Here is a 15,728-nt window from a genome sequence, read left to right as displayed (position 1 = left end):
TACTGTGCCGGGCCCTGGACCCTGGAATCACAAAGATGACACGTGGACTTGGAGGGGCCACACTCTAATGAGTGAGGGACACCGTCACACAGTTACAGCCCGGGTGTCGTGCGGTCACACGAGGTGCCGTGGAAGAAATACCATGTCTGTTGGGGATGGAAGCGGCAAGGGCAGCTTCACAAAGGCGGTGACATTTGAGCTGAATCTTGACGGTTGAGGAGTTTGGTGCGAAATCAAGATGTGTGCGTCATGGGGCAGGCCGGGGGTGGGCTGGCTTCAGGCAGAGCGCGTGCAGTCTTGAGTAGGTGGCTCTCTTCAGGACCAGCCCTCCTGGGATGGATCTGGCCCATAGTCCAGCTAGGCTATCCAGAGGCCACAAGCTGGCCAGGCAGGGACTGAGCACCCTGGGAAACTGAGGCACACAGGCACCCATTTGCAGCTCATTGTCCCCAGCAAGTAGATTGTCTTCAAAGTACCCTGGGTTTCCTTTGTCTAACAGCTCTACCCCGAACCTCCCTAGAGCACAACAGCCACCCACTGTGTAGGATACCCTTGTGGAGTTTGAAAGTTTTCTCTCTACGTTTGGCTGGAGTCTGCTCCTGCAAATACTTTGGGAATCTTAGCATCTTCTGGTTATATTCCTCTCTGGTCTTGCTAACAATCCAGGCTTAATCTGCTTCCTGGCACAGTCACTGAGCTTGGGGCTCAGGGCTGGGGTCTTTCTCATTCCCTCAGCCCAAGGGCTTAGAGGACTCAGAACTGACAGGTGTCACCTCTACTTGTATCCCACCCATCACAGGTTCCGCCTGCCGAACTGAACGTGGTCCAGGGTCAGAAATAGGGATGCAGAGGACATTTAGGTGTAAATATCCCTTTTCAGAAATGAAATGTCCTCAGAAGAATGCATGGGGGCTCTTTCTCCTGTCTGCAAAAATGAATTGCATTAATAGATTTCTCAAGACTCTCTAAATCCTTTTACCACCTGGAAACATCATTTTGTATGACACAGCTTTATTTGTAACCATAATCTTGAGTGCACTTTTGAGAACAAAATGGAAACGTATTTGAAAATATAAGACGAGGAGTGTCTGGGTGGCTCAGTCAGTTAGGCGTCCGACTCTTGATCTCGGCTCAGGTCATGATCTCACAGTTCATGGGATCAAGCCCCACAGCGGGCTGTTGGCTCTGACAGCATGGAGCCTGCTTGGGATTCTCTCTCTCTCCCTTGCTCTCTGCACCTCTCCTGCTCATGCTCATGCACACTCTCTCTCTCCAAATAAAAAAAACTTTAAAAATTTAAAGAAAAAAGAAAATATAAGATGAAGTATAGTACATCATGTGTGTGTGTGTGTGTGTGTGTGTGTGTGTGTGTGTGTGTGTGAATCCTGTTATTAAGAAACTGGAATGGGGCGCCTGGGTGGCTCAGTCGGTTAAGCGTCTGACTTCGGCTCAGGTCACGATCTCGCAGTATGTGAGTTCGAGCCCCGCGTCGGGCTCTGGGCTGACTGCTCAGAGCCTGGAGCCTGTTTCAGATTCTGTGTCTCCCTCTCCCTCTGACCCTCCCCCGTTCATGCTCTGTCTCTCTCTGTCTCAAAAATAAATAAATGTTAAAAAAAAAAATTTTTTTTTTAAATAAAAAAAAAAAGAAACTGGAATGTGCTGGTAATTAACTTGTTACTGTCTGGACAAAATAAATATTTTTAACATTTTGAACTATACCCTCAAGCACACATCAAGAAAAACACATGGCCTATTCAGGGACCTACAAGGAATGTGATGTGGCTGGAGGGCATAGAGTGTTTGCACCAAGGGCTGACCAGTCAGGGCCAGATCTCGAAGGGGTCTTATCTTCAAGCTAAGGCTCTGTCTTGACCTCATTAGGAGGGAATCTGAACCCTTGTAGAAGAGTCATTGGGAGCATCGTGGGCAGAGGGTAGAAGAGGTTATGGTCAAGAAACCCAAAGAGAAGTCTGGGCAGGACCCAGGCAAGGTGTTTTGGGGCCTGGGGGAAGGAAAGACTCTAAGGGACCATGGACGCAGAGTCAGGGGGACTTGGTACCCAAGAGGCAAAGACAGGAAGAAGTGAGGTTTGATGATGGGTCTGAGAGGCCCTGGAAGAGTCTAGAACAGACTTAGGTTTGGTGACCTCCCCGCTGCTTTCAGAACTGAATCCATACTCCCTAGTCCTTCACAGTGGGGCTCCAACCCGCCCTTCCCACCTCATGTTCTTGAACCAGACACCCCATCCCCCCAGCGAATACCTTCTTGGTACTATTTTTTTCTAATCGTAAAAGTGATAGGTATTTATTACATAAAACTGGGAAAATACAGAAAAGTAGAAACAAAGTAACAATCATTCGTAAACCTCTCACCTGACAGATAACCACAACGAACATTTGGGATATTTCCTTCAAGTTCTTTTTTTTTTTTCCACAAACGTCCATGTTTTTGCATTTTCATTACAAATCTAGATTCATACGTATTTACAGATTAGTAACTAGCTCTTTGTTCCCCGGTGACATTATATTATAGACGTTTTACTGCATAGTTTTGGAGCATATGGTGTAATAAGCCATTTACAAACATTTTCGTACTCGATATGTTTGGCCCTTTCATTACCACACTTGATAATTCTCTCTTTTGTTTCTCTCCCCACCCCACCCTGGCCTCCTTTTGGTCTTATAGTATCTGCTGCACCCATTCCAACGTGCGCCATAGTCACACGGCCCTTATGGCAACTTTGCGTTTACTGCCCCCTCTGCTGAGGGGGCCTTTCCCCCCTTTTCAGCCTGGCAAACACCTTCCACCCAGCCATGGCGGCATGACTGGCGAGGGCTGCATTCGTCCCAGCTCAGCCTGTCCCCAGTCCAAGCACAGGTGGCACAAGCCACGGTGGCCAAGTGGACCCATGGTCACTTTCTACCCCCATCTTCCGTGGCCACTTTCTGTCCCTTCTCTCCCCTCCCCTCCCCGAACCACAGGAACAGATGCACCCCTGAGCTGTTCCCCTCCCCTCAAGGTCAGGCCACGGGCAGTCACACACTCAACTTCCCAAGGGCCTTTCTGTGGGTCAACCTGTCTCCTCTCAGCCACTGCACCCTCTGACTCAACAACTTCCTCTTTGCAAATTTCCTCTTTGTCCTGGGGAAATACCGACTATCTCTGGCGCCCTGTGGCCCCTTGGGCTCTGGCCTGGGGTGGGGTCTTCTCCCCGCTCCCAACCATCCCATCCCAGAACCGCAGGGGAAGCTCCAGCGTCTTTGGGCCTGTCAGTCTCACGGACTTTTCTCGGAGAAGGGAAGGAGCCCGCCCCCAGTGGAAGAGGAGATACAAACACATTAAACGAGGGCCGCCTGGCTGGCTCAGTCAGTTGAGTGTTCTCGACTCTTGATTTCGGCTCAGGTCACGATCGATCTCATGATCTCACGCTCCCTGCGTTTGAGGCCTGCACTGGGCTAGTGCAGGGCCTGCTTGGGATTCTCCCCCTCTCCCTCCGTCTCTGCCTCCTGCACTCTCTCTCTCTCAAATAATTAAAACGTTAAAATCCACATTAAACGGGTAACAGCACCGCCGCCCCCCCCCCCCCCCCCCCCCCCCCGCCACCTCAGCTCTCCTCTCCTCTGCCTTGGGAGCAAGCCAGCTGGAGTAGGGGAGGCTCTGGGCACGGGAAACAGCGGCTGAGCTGAAGAATCACACATGCAGTCCATCAAGCCCCACGCTCTTTATTGGGCTACAGACATGGCTAAATCTTCTGCCGCCTCCACCCCACCTGAACCAAGATGAGGACACAGATGTTCTCAGGGGCTCCTCGGATTGGCAGCTCCCGTCCCCTCCACACGCCGGCCCTACTCACTGCCACCTGCACAAACGCAGCCAAGGCCTGGCCTCTTGCACGCAAGCTGCGCCCGTGACAGGACACACGCGGGTGCCAGGGTTTCTGGAGGACTACACCGGCCGGGAAACTTTTCTCACCTCTGCCCCGGGGAAGAGAAGGAGCTGCCACCTCAATCCACAGGTAGGGGGTGGGGAGTGTGGGCCAGGCGCCAGCCTAGGATCCGAGAGCACAGCTAGGTGATGCCCCCCCACCCCCAGTCCCTGCTCTGGTGGCCAGTAGCTGGGCACGGAGCACTGCGCAGTGTCAAGTTCGTGGGCTGAGCCGGTAGGACTGTCCTAATCTATGGGGCCAAAAGCACTTTCCAGAGCAATCCTCGGCGAGAGTTTGCTGGGTCGTCCCCATCTTCCTTCCTAGACTCCGGTGTCCCTGGGGAGTCCTCTGAGAAGGCATTGGCCAAGGAAGTTTGGCATTGTGGAGACTCAGCAGCTGATTTCAAGGACAAAAACGCGGAGAAGAGGGTGATGAGGACCAGTTGGGATCGATGAGGAAAGTCTGTTGGTTCCGGGGGTGTGGGTGCCGGCTGGGAGACCTGGGGTTGAGAAGCCGGATGAGGGCTCGGGATGAACATACCGGGTGAGGACCCAGACGATGCTGCGTGACAAGGAAGCTGGAGGCGATGATACGAGGGAAGGTGGTGAAGGCCGGGAGCCATTCTGACCTGCGCTCCTGTTTTTCACAAGCACTGAGGGGCCTCCACATCTCCGGCCTCTGGCCCCTGGGAAGCAGGGGCCTCCACAGCCTCATCCTTGCTGCCCACCAGCGGCTCCTCCTCCCCGTTTAGGACGGGGGGCGGCCTGGCCTTCAGCTCCTCCAGCTCCAAGGAGCCCGGTTGCGACTTGCGTCTATCGAAGAAAGTGGTGAGTGTGGGCTGCCGGCCAGACGCGTCCCCCTCGGAGACCCCGGGGCCCTTCCCGCCCCCAGACCCGCCTGCTGCTGCTGTCAGGGCCTCCTCGTCAGACACCTGGGCCGGCCCAGCCCAGGCATCTACTACCCCGTTGCGCTTTCCTCCCCTGCTTAGTATCAGGGCCCCTGTCCTCCTCTTCTGCCGCCGGCGCCACAGCAGGAGTAGGGTCACAAGGATTGTGAACACCACCAGGGCCACAAGCACAGCCACCAGCAGGGTGCCATTTTTCTTGGGAACTGATGAGGGATGCCTACTAACTGTGCCTGTAGAAATGGGGGTTGCTTTTGCCGAGGAGGTGGGGAAGCCACTGGGCCCCTTAGGGCTCGCCAGAAAGCCAGTTGACATGGTGAGAGGGGTTACACTGGCTACATCAGAGGTCTTCAGAGAGCCAGTCGCCATGGTGGCAGAGGGTCCCCTGGCGACATCAGAGGTCTCCGGAGGGCCAGTGGCCATGGCGGAGGGTCCCCAGGTGACATCAGAGGTCTCCGGAGAGCCAGTCGTCATGGTGGCGGAGGGTCCCCAGGTGACATCAGAGGTCTCCGGAGGGCCAGTCGCCATGGTGACGGAGGGTCCCCAGGTGACATCAGAGGTCTCCGGAGGGCCAGTCGCCATGGTGGCGGAGGGCCCCCTGGTGACATCAGAGGTCTCCGGAGGGCCAGTCGCCATGGTGGCGGAGGGCCCCCTGGTGACATCAGAGGTCTCCGGAGGGCCAGTCGCCATGGTGACGGAGGGTCCCCAGGTGACATCAGAGGTCTCCGGAGGGCCAGTCGCCATGGTGGCGGAGGGCCCCCTGGTGACATCAGAGGTCTCCAGAGAGCCAGTTACCGTGGTTCCATCAGTCATAATGTGAAGTTCCAGAAAGTCTTCTAGTGATTGAGCATTAGTTTCCAGGTTTGATGACTTCTTGGTGGCAACTTCCCCAGAGACCGATGGCTCAGGTACATGGAGGTCACCACCGGCAGTAGTGGACGCCCCGAGAAAGAACACCTCATTGGCTGTATAGGAAGCTGAAGAAGGTGGGGAGATCTGGGGCCCGGTGCCGTTGCTCTCCTCGCGGACCCTGGCTGTTGCAGGACCGGGGGTCACTACGCTGAAGTTTGGGGGCTCAGAGAAAGTTGGGGTCAAAGAAGCAGAGGGTCTTGTGGGTGCAGGCATCCCCAAAGTGGTCGTGATGTCCACAAGCTCTGTGTTCATCTCTTGGGTCCAGACGCCCCCAAAGAGGAGGAGAAGCAGGATCATTCCCATGGCCACAGGCGTGAGCAGGAGCAGAGACCTGAGGGAGGGGAAGTGGAGAGATACCAACACACAAAGCACTGAGGGGGAGAACCTGGCCGGGCCCTCCTCCCCGTCTGCCCACTTCCCTGCTAACTGCCAGGCCTAACTTGCGGCTTAACGGCTTTTTCCACCCTCGCTTTTACTATCATCAGAAAGAACAAGGGCACAGATGCTGGCCGCTCTGCCAGTCAGCCCTGATCCGCGGGCTCCCTGAGCCCTGGCTGCTCGTGCTCCAGCGATGGCCAGCCCCCTGGCCCTCCCTGACTCCATTCAGCCCCGGCGGCTCCTGATCTTTTCCTGTCATCTACCAGGCCCTTTTCAAGCCACAGCACATCTCCCGCGGCCGCCAAGTCTCCCGCCCCGCCAGGCCGCGCCCCATACCAGCTCGCTTGATGAGGGCACAGGGCTGGGACCAGACCACTCCAACTCCTCCTGAGGCTGGGGCAGGACTGGGCAGATGGGCCCCAGGGGGAAAGGAAGTGGCCCTGGCTCCACCCACCCCACCCCGGCATCCTGCCCCACCCGCCCTGCTCCCACAGCTGCTGTGTGATGACAGCTCCATCACTCGCTCTTGCTGGGGTCTGAGATGATGCCAGGGGCTCTGGGGTCTTGGCTGAGGCAAGTGGGGTCACGGCAGGTGCCGGGGGGGGGGAGGTCTGGAACGGGGACCTCGCTGGGAGCCGGGACGGCGAGGGGTGAGGCTGGCAGAGGGATGAGGGTCAGAGCCGGTGTGAGGCAAAGCCGTGCTCTAGAACAGGGGGTGCGGAGGAGGACATGAGAGGGGAGGGTGGCTTCCTTTGCATTTGTGGTTCCCAAGTTGCTAGGCCCAAACCCAGGGTAGCACCCTTTCCTGCCCCCGAGAGCAGGGTAGCACCCTTTCCTGCCCCAAGAGCTCCCCGGAACTACCAGGGTAAGAGGCCTCGGCTCTGGCTGGGGGGGCCGCGAAAGCCTTTGCAGACCGCGTGCAGTCCTGATGGGCTCTGGATGACATCTCAAGACTGGTGGCTTGGGGGGCCACCACGTGGGGTCCCAGTTGTGGGGTGCTTAACTAGACCAAGGTGGTTACGAAGCACTCATTCGTCATGATTTTATTTGGGGGGAAAATTAATAAAGATGTGGGAAGCTATATGGAAAACGGTCTGGAAAAATATGTACGGAGGCATTAACCAAGTTTCTTTGGATCGGTATGAGTAGGGGGTCCTTTATTTTCTTCTTTTGATAGTTGTTGTTTTCTGAATTTCCTCTAATTGTTTTCTTTTTCCTACTCCTTCTTCTTTTTGTGTGTGTATACACATATTTTTTCACTTCTTTTATTTATTTATTTATTTGTTTATTTCTGTTTCTCTCTTCTAATTTGTAAGCTTTGACTTTCTGCATGAGTGTAATTTTGGCTTTTTGCCTTTCTTTAAAAGAAAAAAAAAAATCAAAACCAGAGGTGCCTGGGTGGCTCAGTCGGTTAAACATCCGACCGGCTCAGGTCGTGATCTCCCGGTTCACGAGTTGGAACCCCGCATCGGGCTTTGTACTGACAGATCAGAACCTGGAGCCTGCTTTAGATTCTGCATCTCTCTCACCTTCTGCCCCTCTCCCACTCGTTCTCTCTCTAGCTCTCTCTCTCTCTCTCTCAAAAATAAATATTTTAAAAAATCAAAACCATGTTTATTTTTATGTATGTATGTATGTATGTATGTATTTATTTATTTACTTTTTTGAGAGAGAGCATGCATGAGCAGGGTAGACAGGCAGAGAAAGAGAGAATCCCAAGCCGACTCCACTTTTCAGCACGGAGCCCTACATGGAACTCAATTTGATGACCCTGGGACCTGACCCAAAATCAAGAGTCAGACGCTCAGCTGACTAAGCCACCCAGGTGACCCCAAACTGATTTTTATGTTGTAAAAGTAATAGTATATGTACGTGATAAGTGATTGAACAGGTCCGTGTGAAGGCCTGGGGTTATATGCCACGCACAAGCTAAGGAGTTCGTCTGACACAGATACATGAGACACCTGGGTCCCAGACAGGGGAATCCATCACTCACAGCAGAGCAGGCAGGAGCATAATGTTTGCATCAGTTCCCCTCGCCCCCACGTCCCACAAGGGTGACACACACAAGGGGCTTGCCCTGCCGCTAAGGAACTCTGAGCTTGGGGCATTTCCCCCTGTTTGAGCAGGTGGTAAGCAAGCCTGCTCTTCAGGGCAACATTACTGTGTCCCTCACTCAGCCCAGAGAACAGCCCCAAGAAATGGCCCGGATGTAGAGCAGCTGGGACCTGTGTTCTTGGCATGCGAGCAGGAGTGTGCGGGGATGCTCAGCGCCCTGGCAGATTGCCTCTCCTGACAGGAGAGTGTAAGGAGGAAAAGCTCCAAACCCTGCCACCAGATAAACGTTCAGAGCAAAGTTGGGTGTTACATCTGTGCTTACGCAAGCATGTATGCATGTATTTCATTATATTACATCTTATTCTACATACTGTTCTGCGCTTAACTGAACAGAAGAAGGAAGGAAAGAAGAGAAAAAAAAAAGAAGAAAAAAGCCATTCCATTGTCAGACATTTAGGTTATTTTAACATTTTACTATGGCAAATAGAAAAGTACAAACAATTGGCTGAGAAGTACTTGGAGGTTAAATTTTTTTAAGTCGATTTATTTATCTTGAGAGAGAGAGAGCACGAGAAGGGAGGGGCAGGGAAAGAGGGAGACAGAATCCCAAGCAGACTCTGCACGGTCAGCACAGAGCCTGACACGGGGGGCTCAAACTCACGAACCGTGAGACCATGACCTGAGCTGAAACCAAGAGTTGGTCCCTTAACCGAGAGAGCCACCCAGGCGCCCAGGTTAAAATTTTCTTTTTCTTTCTTTCTTTCTTCTTTCTTTCTTTCTTTCTTTCTTTCTTTCTTTCTTTCTTCTTTCTTTCTTTCTTTCTTCTTTCTTTCTTTCTTTCTTTCTTTCTTTCTTTCTTTCTTTCTTTCTTTCTTTTTATTCTAAAAAATCAACCAAAATATTTGTAAGACTACACAGAGACTCCCAGTTTCCGAATCTTTAAAACAATTGCTGAAGCACAATGCATTTTTGACAAAAATGTCATTTCAACCAAATTGCTGCTGACAAAGTTGGATGTTCCCCAGGCTCTATGCGGGGCCCCAGTTCCGGGGAGAGAAGAGAGAACCAGGCTGGGCCCGGGCTCTAGCCTGAAGCGCTCAAGAAACAGGGACCTATCTGAAAGACTGTAGATCTTGGGGTGGAGGGAGAGATCATGAAAATGTGAAAAAGACATCACAGAAGGGCATTACTTCGAAAATTCTGGTAGCAGCACTCTGCCAGGTACAGAACCAAAGGTTCTCTGTGCATGGTCCCAGCTGCTCCTCACAGCAAGCCCATTTTACAGGTGAGAAGGCCAAGTACAGAGACATTAAGTGACCTGTCCTAGAACAGGCCAGGCTCAGTGCCAAGCACTTCACATTTACATAGTATTTACTCTTCACAACAACCCTGTGAGATACCGATCATCACCCCTAATTCTGCAGGTGGAGAAACTAAGAAACAGAACAGTTCAGAGACTTGTCAAGGCTCAGGCAACCAGCAAGGGCTAGAGATGAGCTTCAAAACCAGGTTGGTCTAAGGACCCAAGGCCAAGGATAAGGATCTCCCAGGTAGTACCAGGGTCGGAAATTTAGTTACTGGGCTACATGCAGAGACATGTTTGTGTATAAATGATTCAAATAATAGAAGACCTGCTAAAATAAGGGCTAGAGTCAGCCTTGGGAAGCGCCTGGGAAAACTTCAGAGAAGCAATGTCTTCAAAAGCTGAAAGGAATGGGGACTCCGCTCCTTCCTTTATACCCTACATCTAATGTGTCTGTACATCCTGCGATCTCTACCTTCAAAATGGGGCCAGCACCTGAAACCCAGATCTTGGCTCCTAAATACTTCTCTCCTTGGAAAGGAACCAGGGCTCCTAAGAAAATGGCTGATTCCAAAGCCGGGGCAGGGAAAGCACAAGGTAAGCCTGGAATATCTTGTTGCATCAGGAAGTAAGGACATGCTCAAAGAATGATAGGAACGGGTCAAAGGGACAAGGAACTAGCTTGAAGGAGTTTCCCTGGGGCCAAAGCAGAGACACTTCGAGCATCAAAATGAGTAAGTGTAGTGGTCGATTAATGCACTGAATAAAGAAAGAACCCATGAGTTCATATGGCTCCTGAAACTACCAGAAAGACAGAGTGAAGGGGGAAGGGAGGAAGATGGGAGAGAGGAGGGAGAGTGGTAGGAAAGCTTTTCCAGTAGGAAAAGCTACTGGATCATTGTAGAAGGAATGTAGAGTTTTAAAATGACCAATCTACAGCCACCATATAACTGATTCAAGTAAGAATGAACTGTGGAGTAAAATTGGGGCAGCAGGGGCGGGGTGCATATATGATATTTTTACAGGCTTAAAATATCTCCCCACCAGATATATACACATTACGAAGGAAAATTAGCAGCTTCACGGTGGAGAAATCTAGCAGACATCATCTTAACCAAATGATCGCACTTTTTTTTTTTAAGATTTTATTTTCAAGTAATCTCTATACCCAACACGGGGCTGAAACTCACAACCCCAAGATCAAAAGTCACTGCTTCACTGACTGAGCTAGCTAGGTGCTCCAACCAAGTGATCAAACTTAACATCACCAGTTATGGGGCAAACCAACATTGGGAGGCTCCAGATATGGTGCACTGAGAAGGACACAAAATCACATCTGTGGTAGTCCCAGCAACAATGCAGAACCTGATTGTTAAGAGACATCAGGCAAGGGGTGCCTGGCTGGCTTGGTCAGTTGAGCGTTCAACTCTTGATTTCAGTTCAGGTCATGATCCCAAGGTCATGATCCCAAGGTCATGAGCCCCACATCCAGCTCCGCTCTGAGCATGGAGTCTGATTGGAATCCTCAATCTCCCTCCCTCTGCCCCTCTCCCCTGCTCATGTTCTCTCTCTCTCTCTCTCTCTCAAATTACATATATATATATATATATATATATATATATATATATATATATGGCAAATCAAATTGAGGGACATTTTATAAAATAACAGGCCTGTACTCTTCAAAAATGTCAGCATTGGGAAGGACAAAGAAAGCCTGAGACATTCTTCCAGATCTTGAAAGAGTGAAGAGATGTGACAACAAAACGCATTATGGATTGGACCCCGGAATCAGGGGGAAAAGTTGCTATCAAAGACACCACGGGAATAGTTGGCAAATCTGAATGCAGACTGTAGAGTAGACGGTAATATTGAATTCACATTCACTTTCCTGAACTTGATAAGTACATGCTGGTTACAACAGAGAATGTTGTAGTTTGCAGAAAATACATCGTCGAAGCACATAGGAGTGAAGGTGCACAATGCAGCAACTTCCTCTTAAACGATTACACACATTAGGGCGCCTGGGTGGCTTAGTTGGTTAAGCATCCAACTTCGGCTCAGGTCATGATCTCACAGTTTGTGAGTTTGAGCCCCGCGTTGGACTCTGTGCTGACAGCTCGGAGCCTGGGTCCTGCTTCGGATTCTGTGTCTCCCTCTCTCTCTGCCCCTCCCCAACTTGTGCTCTATGTCTCTCAAAAAAATAAGTAAATGTAAAAAATGAAAATAAAACAAAAAATTTTAATAAAAAAATTTAAAAAACGATTCCACACAAATAACAGTAATAACAATAAAAGTAATAATGGAGGAGATAAAAATGAAGCATATGTGTCAAAATGTTCACAGATAGTGGAGAAGCTCCTGGGTTGGTGAGCTGTGGGGATTCGAGGAGAGCCGTGCGCTCCCAGAAGGCACAGAAGCTCCACCCCCTTCCCTCATTGATGCCCTGTGCACCTCTTCCGTGGGGCTGTTCCTATATTCTCATATATTTTAACATTTTCCTAGGCCATCATTTCCCTCATTTGTTTAGCACCTGCCCTGAGATTTGAGAAGACAACTATGGAATAAAAAAGCGAGAAAGAATGTCTTCCAAATCTTAATTCTCTACTCAGTTACTCATAAAAGAAGAGAAAGAAGTCTTTTTTTAAATGTTTATTTTATTTTTCACACACACACACACACACACACACAGTGCGAATGGGGGAGGGGGAGGGGAAGGGGAAGAGGGAGACACAGAATCCAAAGCAGGCTCCAGGCTCTGAGCTGTCAACACAGAGCCCAATGCAGGACTTGAACCCACAGACCGCGAGATCTTGACCTGAGCTGAAGTCAGATGCTTAACCAACTGAGCCACCCAGGCCCCTGAAGAAGTCTTTTAATTAGTGGTCATTAACAAAAACGCTGGATGGGGTCATCACACTTCCCCAAGGGCAAGAACAAAAAAACCCAGAGGAGGCTTCTGAGAACTACAAAGTTTTTATGATGTATCCAGATGCCGTACTGAAAATGTAATTCTACCACCCGTCTATTCGCTTAGGCATACAGCAGGGGGACATGTTTTTTTGTTTTTAAAGTTCGTTTATTTATTTTGAGAGAGAGAAAGAGAGAGACAGAGAGAGAGAGAACGCTTGGGGCTTGATCTCAGGTACAGTGAGATCATGACCTGAGCCAAAATCAAGAGTCAGATGCCTGGGTGGTTCAGTTAAGTATCTGACTTTTGATTTCAGCTCAGGTCATGATCTCACGTTTCATGAGTTCAAGCCTGCTTGAGGTTCTCTCTCTCCCTCTCTCTCTGTCCCTCCCCTACTCATGCTCTCTCTCTCTTTGTCGAAATAAATACGCTTTAAAAAAAAGACACTTAACCCACTGAGCCACCCAGGCGCCCCTAAAATTTTTTATTTTTAAGTAATCTCTTCACCCAATGTGGATCTCAAACCTATGACCCCCATATCAAGAGTTGCACACTCCAGCAACTAGGCTGGCTAGGTGGCCCCAAAATTTCGAAAATAAAACAACACAGAAAGATCCAGAGTCTGCCTACTCTCCTCATCACCACTACCCCCTGGTCCAAACCTCTCCTACTCTCACCCGGTACATGCACCAGTCTCCTTCCCTGTGACCTCATCCTCCTTTGGAGCTCTCTTTCCAACAGAACAGCCAGAGGGCCCCAGATCACCCATCTGATCCTACCCTTCAGCTGCTCTACACCTGAAGACAGTGCCCACCGCCTCAAGTCCCCAGAATGGCCAACGAGGCCATACCTGATCTGCCCCTCCCCCCTCCCCCCCTCCCCCCCTCCCTCCCTCCCTCTCCTGCCCTTATTCCCCCTGCTCCTACCACCAAGGCCTCCATTTGTTTCCGAAAAATGTGAGCCTTGGGGCCTTGGTGCTGTCATGGCCCCACCTGGAAGGCTCTTCACCCAGATATCTAGATGGCTCCTTTTTTCATAGATTGGGGTTTTTGTTTTGTTTGTTTATTTTGTTGCTATGGTTGGTTGGTTGTTTTTTTTTCCTCACAAGTTTTTGCTCAAATAATAGCTTCTGGCTCTGTCTGGCCACCCTATTCAAATTGTGCCCACCCCCTGGTCTGCACCCCCCCATTTCCGCCCCCCACACGTTTCTCTCCACAGCACTTCTCACCTTCTCGAATGCTGTATCTTCTACTTCCCTATCTTGTTTCTGGCTGGCTGGCCCTACCAGCACGTGAGCTCTGTGACGGTGCAAGGTGTTTCTGTCTGCTGTCCCGGCAGACCCTGGAAGGTGCTTCGTACACAGTAGGCGCTAGGGTGATGCAAAGTTCTCCAGCCCAGAGAAAGAGAGGGTGTCCTGCAGGGCAGAACGGGGTGAGGTAGGGGTGGGGGCTGCGGGCATTCGAAGGGTCTGGATCTGCGACCACCCCCGCCCAGCCCACAGACATCCAGGAGGTCATCCCGGGTCATCAAAGGGTTTCAGGCTTCCAAGTGACTCGAGCAACTTGTGCTCTATGAAGATAAGCTCTTCCCTCCCAGCCCCTTCCTCACCAGTGTTTGGGCTTGCAGTTCCGACCTTCTGCAGGGCTGTGAGGGGCCGTTTGCAGCCAGACACCACAGCAGATAGGAGCTGGCACCAGAGAGCCTGCCCCTCCCTGCTCCTAAGCCAGGCGCCAGGGGAGCCACAGAAGAGCGGACGGGACACTGGCACTGAGCTGCATTGCCTCCTCTGTGTGCGGCCTAGGGTCGGTGATTTCATCCCCTCTGCCTCAGTTTCTTCATCTGTAAAATAGGGATAACATTCTATAATTGCACCAAGACCCATTAAATACCTAGGAATAAACCCAACCAAAGAGGTGAAAAGCTACACATTGAAAACTATACAGAAAGCTTATGAAAGAAATTGAAGAAGACACGAAACAATGGAAAAAGGTTCCATACAGTTTCTTCATCTGTAAAATAGGGCTAATAACCATTTACAATTGCACCAACACCCATAAAATACCCAGGAATAAACCCAACCAAAGAGGTGAAAAGCTACACATTGAAAACTATACAGAAAGCTTATGAAAGAAATTGAAGAAGACACGAAAAAATGGAAAAAGGTTCCATGCTCCTGGACTGGAAAACAAACATTGTTAAAATGTCGATACTACCCAAAGCAATCTACATATTCAATACGATCCCTATCAAAATAGCACAAGCATTCTTCACAGAGCTAGAACAAACAATCCTAAAATTTATATGGAACCAGGGGCACCTGGGTGGCTCGGTCGGCTAAGTGTCTGACTTCGGCTCAGGTCATGATCTTGTGGTCTGTGAGTTCAAGCCCCGCATCGGGATCTGTGCTGGTAGCTCAGAGCCTGGAGCCTGATTTGGATTCTGTCTCTCTGCCCCTCTTCCGCTTGTGCTAGCTCTCTCTGTTTCTTTCAAAAATAAATAAACATTAAAACAATAATAAAACTTGTATGGAACCAGAAAAGACCCTGAATAGCCAAAGCAACCCTGAAAAAGAAAACCAAAGCTGGAGGCATCAGAATCCCGGACTTCAAGCTGTATTACAAATCTGTAATCATCAAGGCAGTATGGTGCTGGCACAAAAACAGATACTGAGCTCAATGGCACAGAATAGAGAACCCAGAAATGGACCCAGAAACATACGGCCAACTAATCTTTGACCAAGCAGGAAAGAATATCCAATGGAATAAAGACAGTCTCTTCAGCAAGTGGGGCTGGGAAAACTGGACAGCGACACATGGAAAAATGAACCTGGACCGCTTTCTTACACCAGACACAAAAGTCAACTCAAAATGGATGAAAGACCTAAATGTAAGACAGGAAGCCATCAAAATCCTCGAGGAGAAAGCAGGCAAAAACCTCTTTGATCTTTCCCGCAGCAACTTCTCACTCAACACGTGTCTGGAGGCATGGGAAACAAAAGCAGAAATGAACTATTGGGACCTCATCAAAATAGAAACCTTCTGCACAGCCAATCAGCAAAACTAAAAGGCAACCAACGGAATGGGAGAAGATATTTGCAAATGACGTATCAGATAAAGAGTTAGTATCCAAAATCTATAAAGAACTTCCCAAACTCAACTCCCAAAAAACAAATAATCCAGTGAAGAAATGGGCAAAAGACACGGATAGACACTTCTCCAAAGAAGACATGCAGATGGCCAACTGACACGTGAAGAAATGCCCAACATCACTCTTCATCAGGGAAACACAAATTGAAACCACAATGAGATACCACCTCACACCTGTCAGATGGCTAACA

General features: G+C 50.1%; 1 protein-coding gene across 1 annotated transcript; it reads right to left on the bottom strand.

Annotated features, from left to right (window-relative positions):
* Positions 1 to 3,702: 3,702 nt before the first annotated feature.
* SPN (sialophorin) lies at positions 3,703 to 6,532 on the bottom strand. The gene is made up of 2 exons (XM_042922439.1): positions 6,456 to 6,532; positions 3,703 to 6,072 (listed from the first exon to the last, which is right to left on the bottom strand). The coding sequence occupies exon 2, from the start codon at positions 6,042 to 6,044 to the stop codon at positions 4,569 to 4,571; it is 1,476 nt and encodes a 491-aa protein (XP_042778373.1). The 5' UTR covers positions 6,045 to 6,072; positions 6,456 to 6,532; the 3' UTR covers positions 3,703 to 4,568.
* Between the last annotated feature and the right edge of the window lie 9,196 nt (positions 6,533 to 15,728).

Source organism: Panthera leo, chromosome E3, assembly GCF_018350215.1.
Source record: "Panthera leo isolate Ple1 chromosome E3, P.leo_Ple1_pat1.1, whole genome shotgun sequence".
In the NCBI taxonomy this organism is placed as follows: Eukaryota; Metazoa; Chordata; class Mammalia; order Carnivora; family Felidae; genus Panthera; species Panthera leo.
Note: the sequence above shows the minus strand (reverse complement) of the source record. Positions and strands in the feature narration are given on the sequence as shown.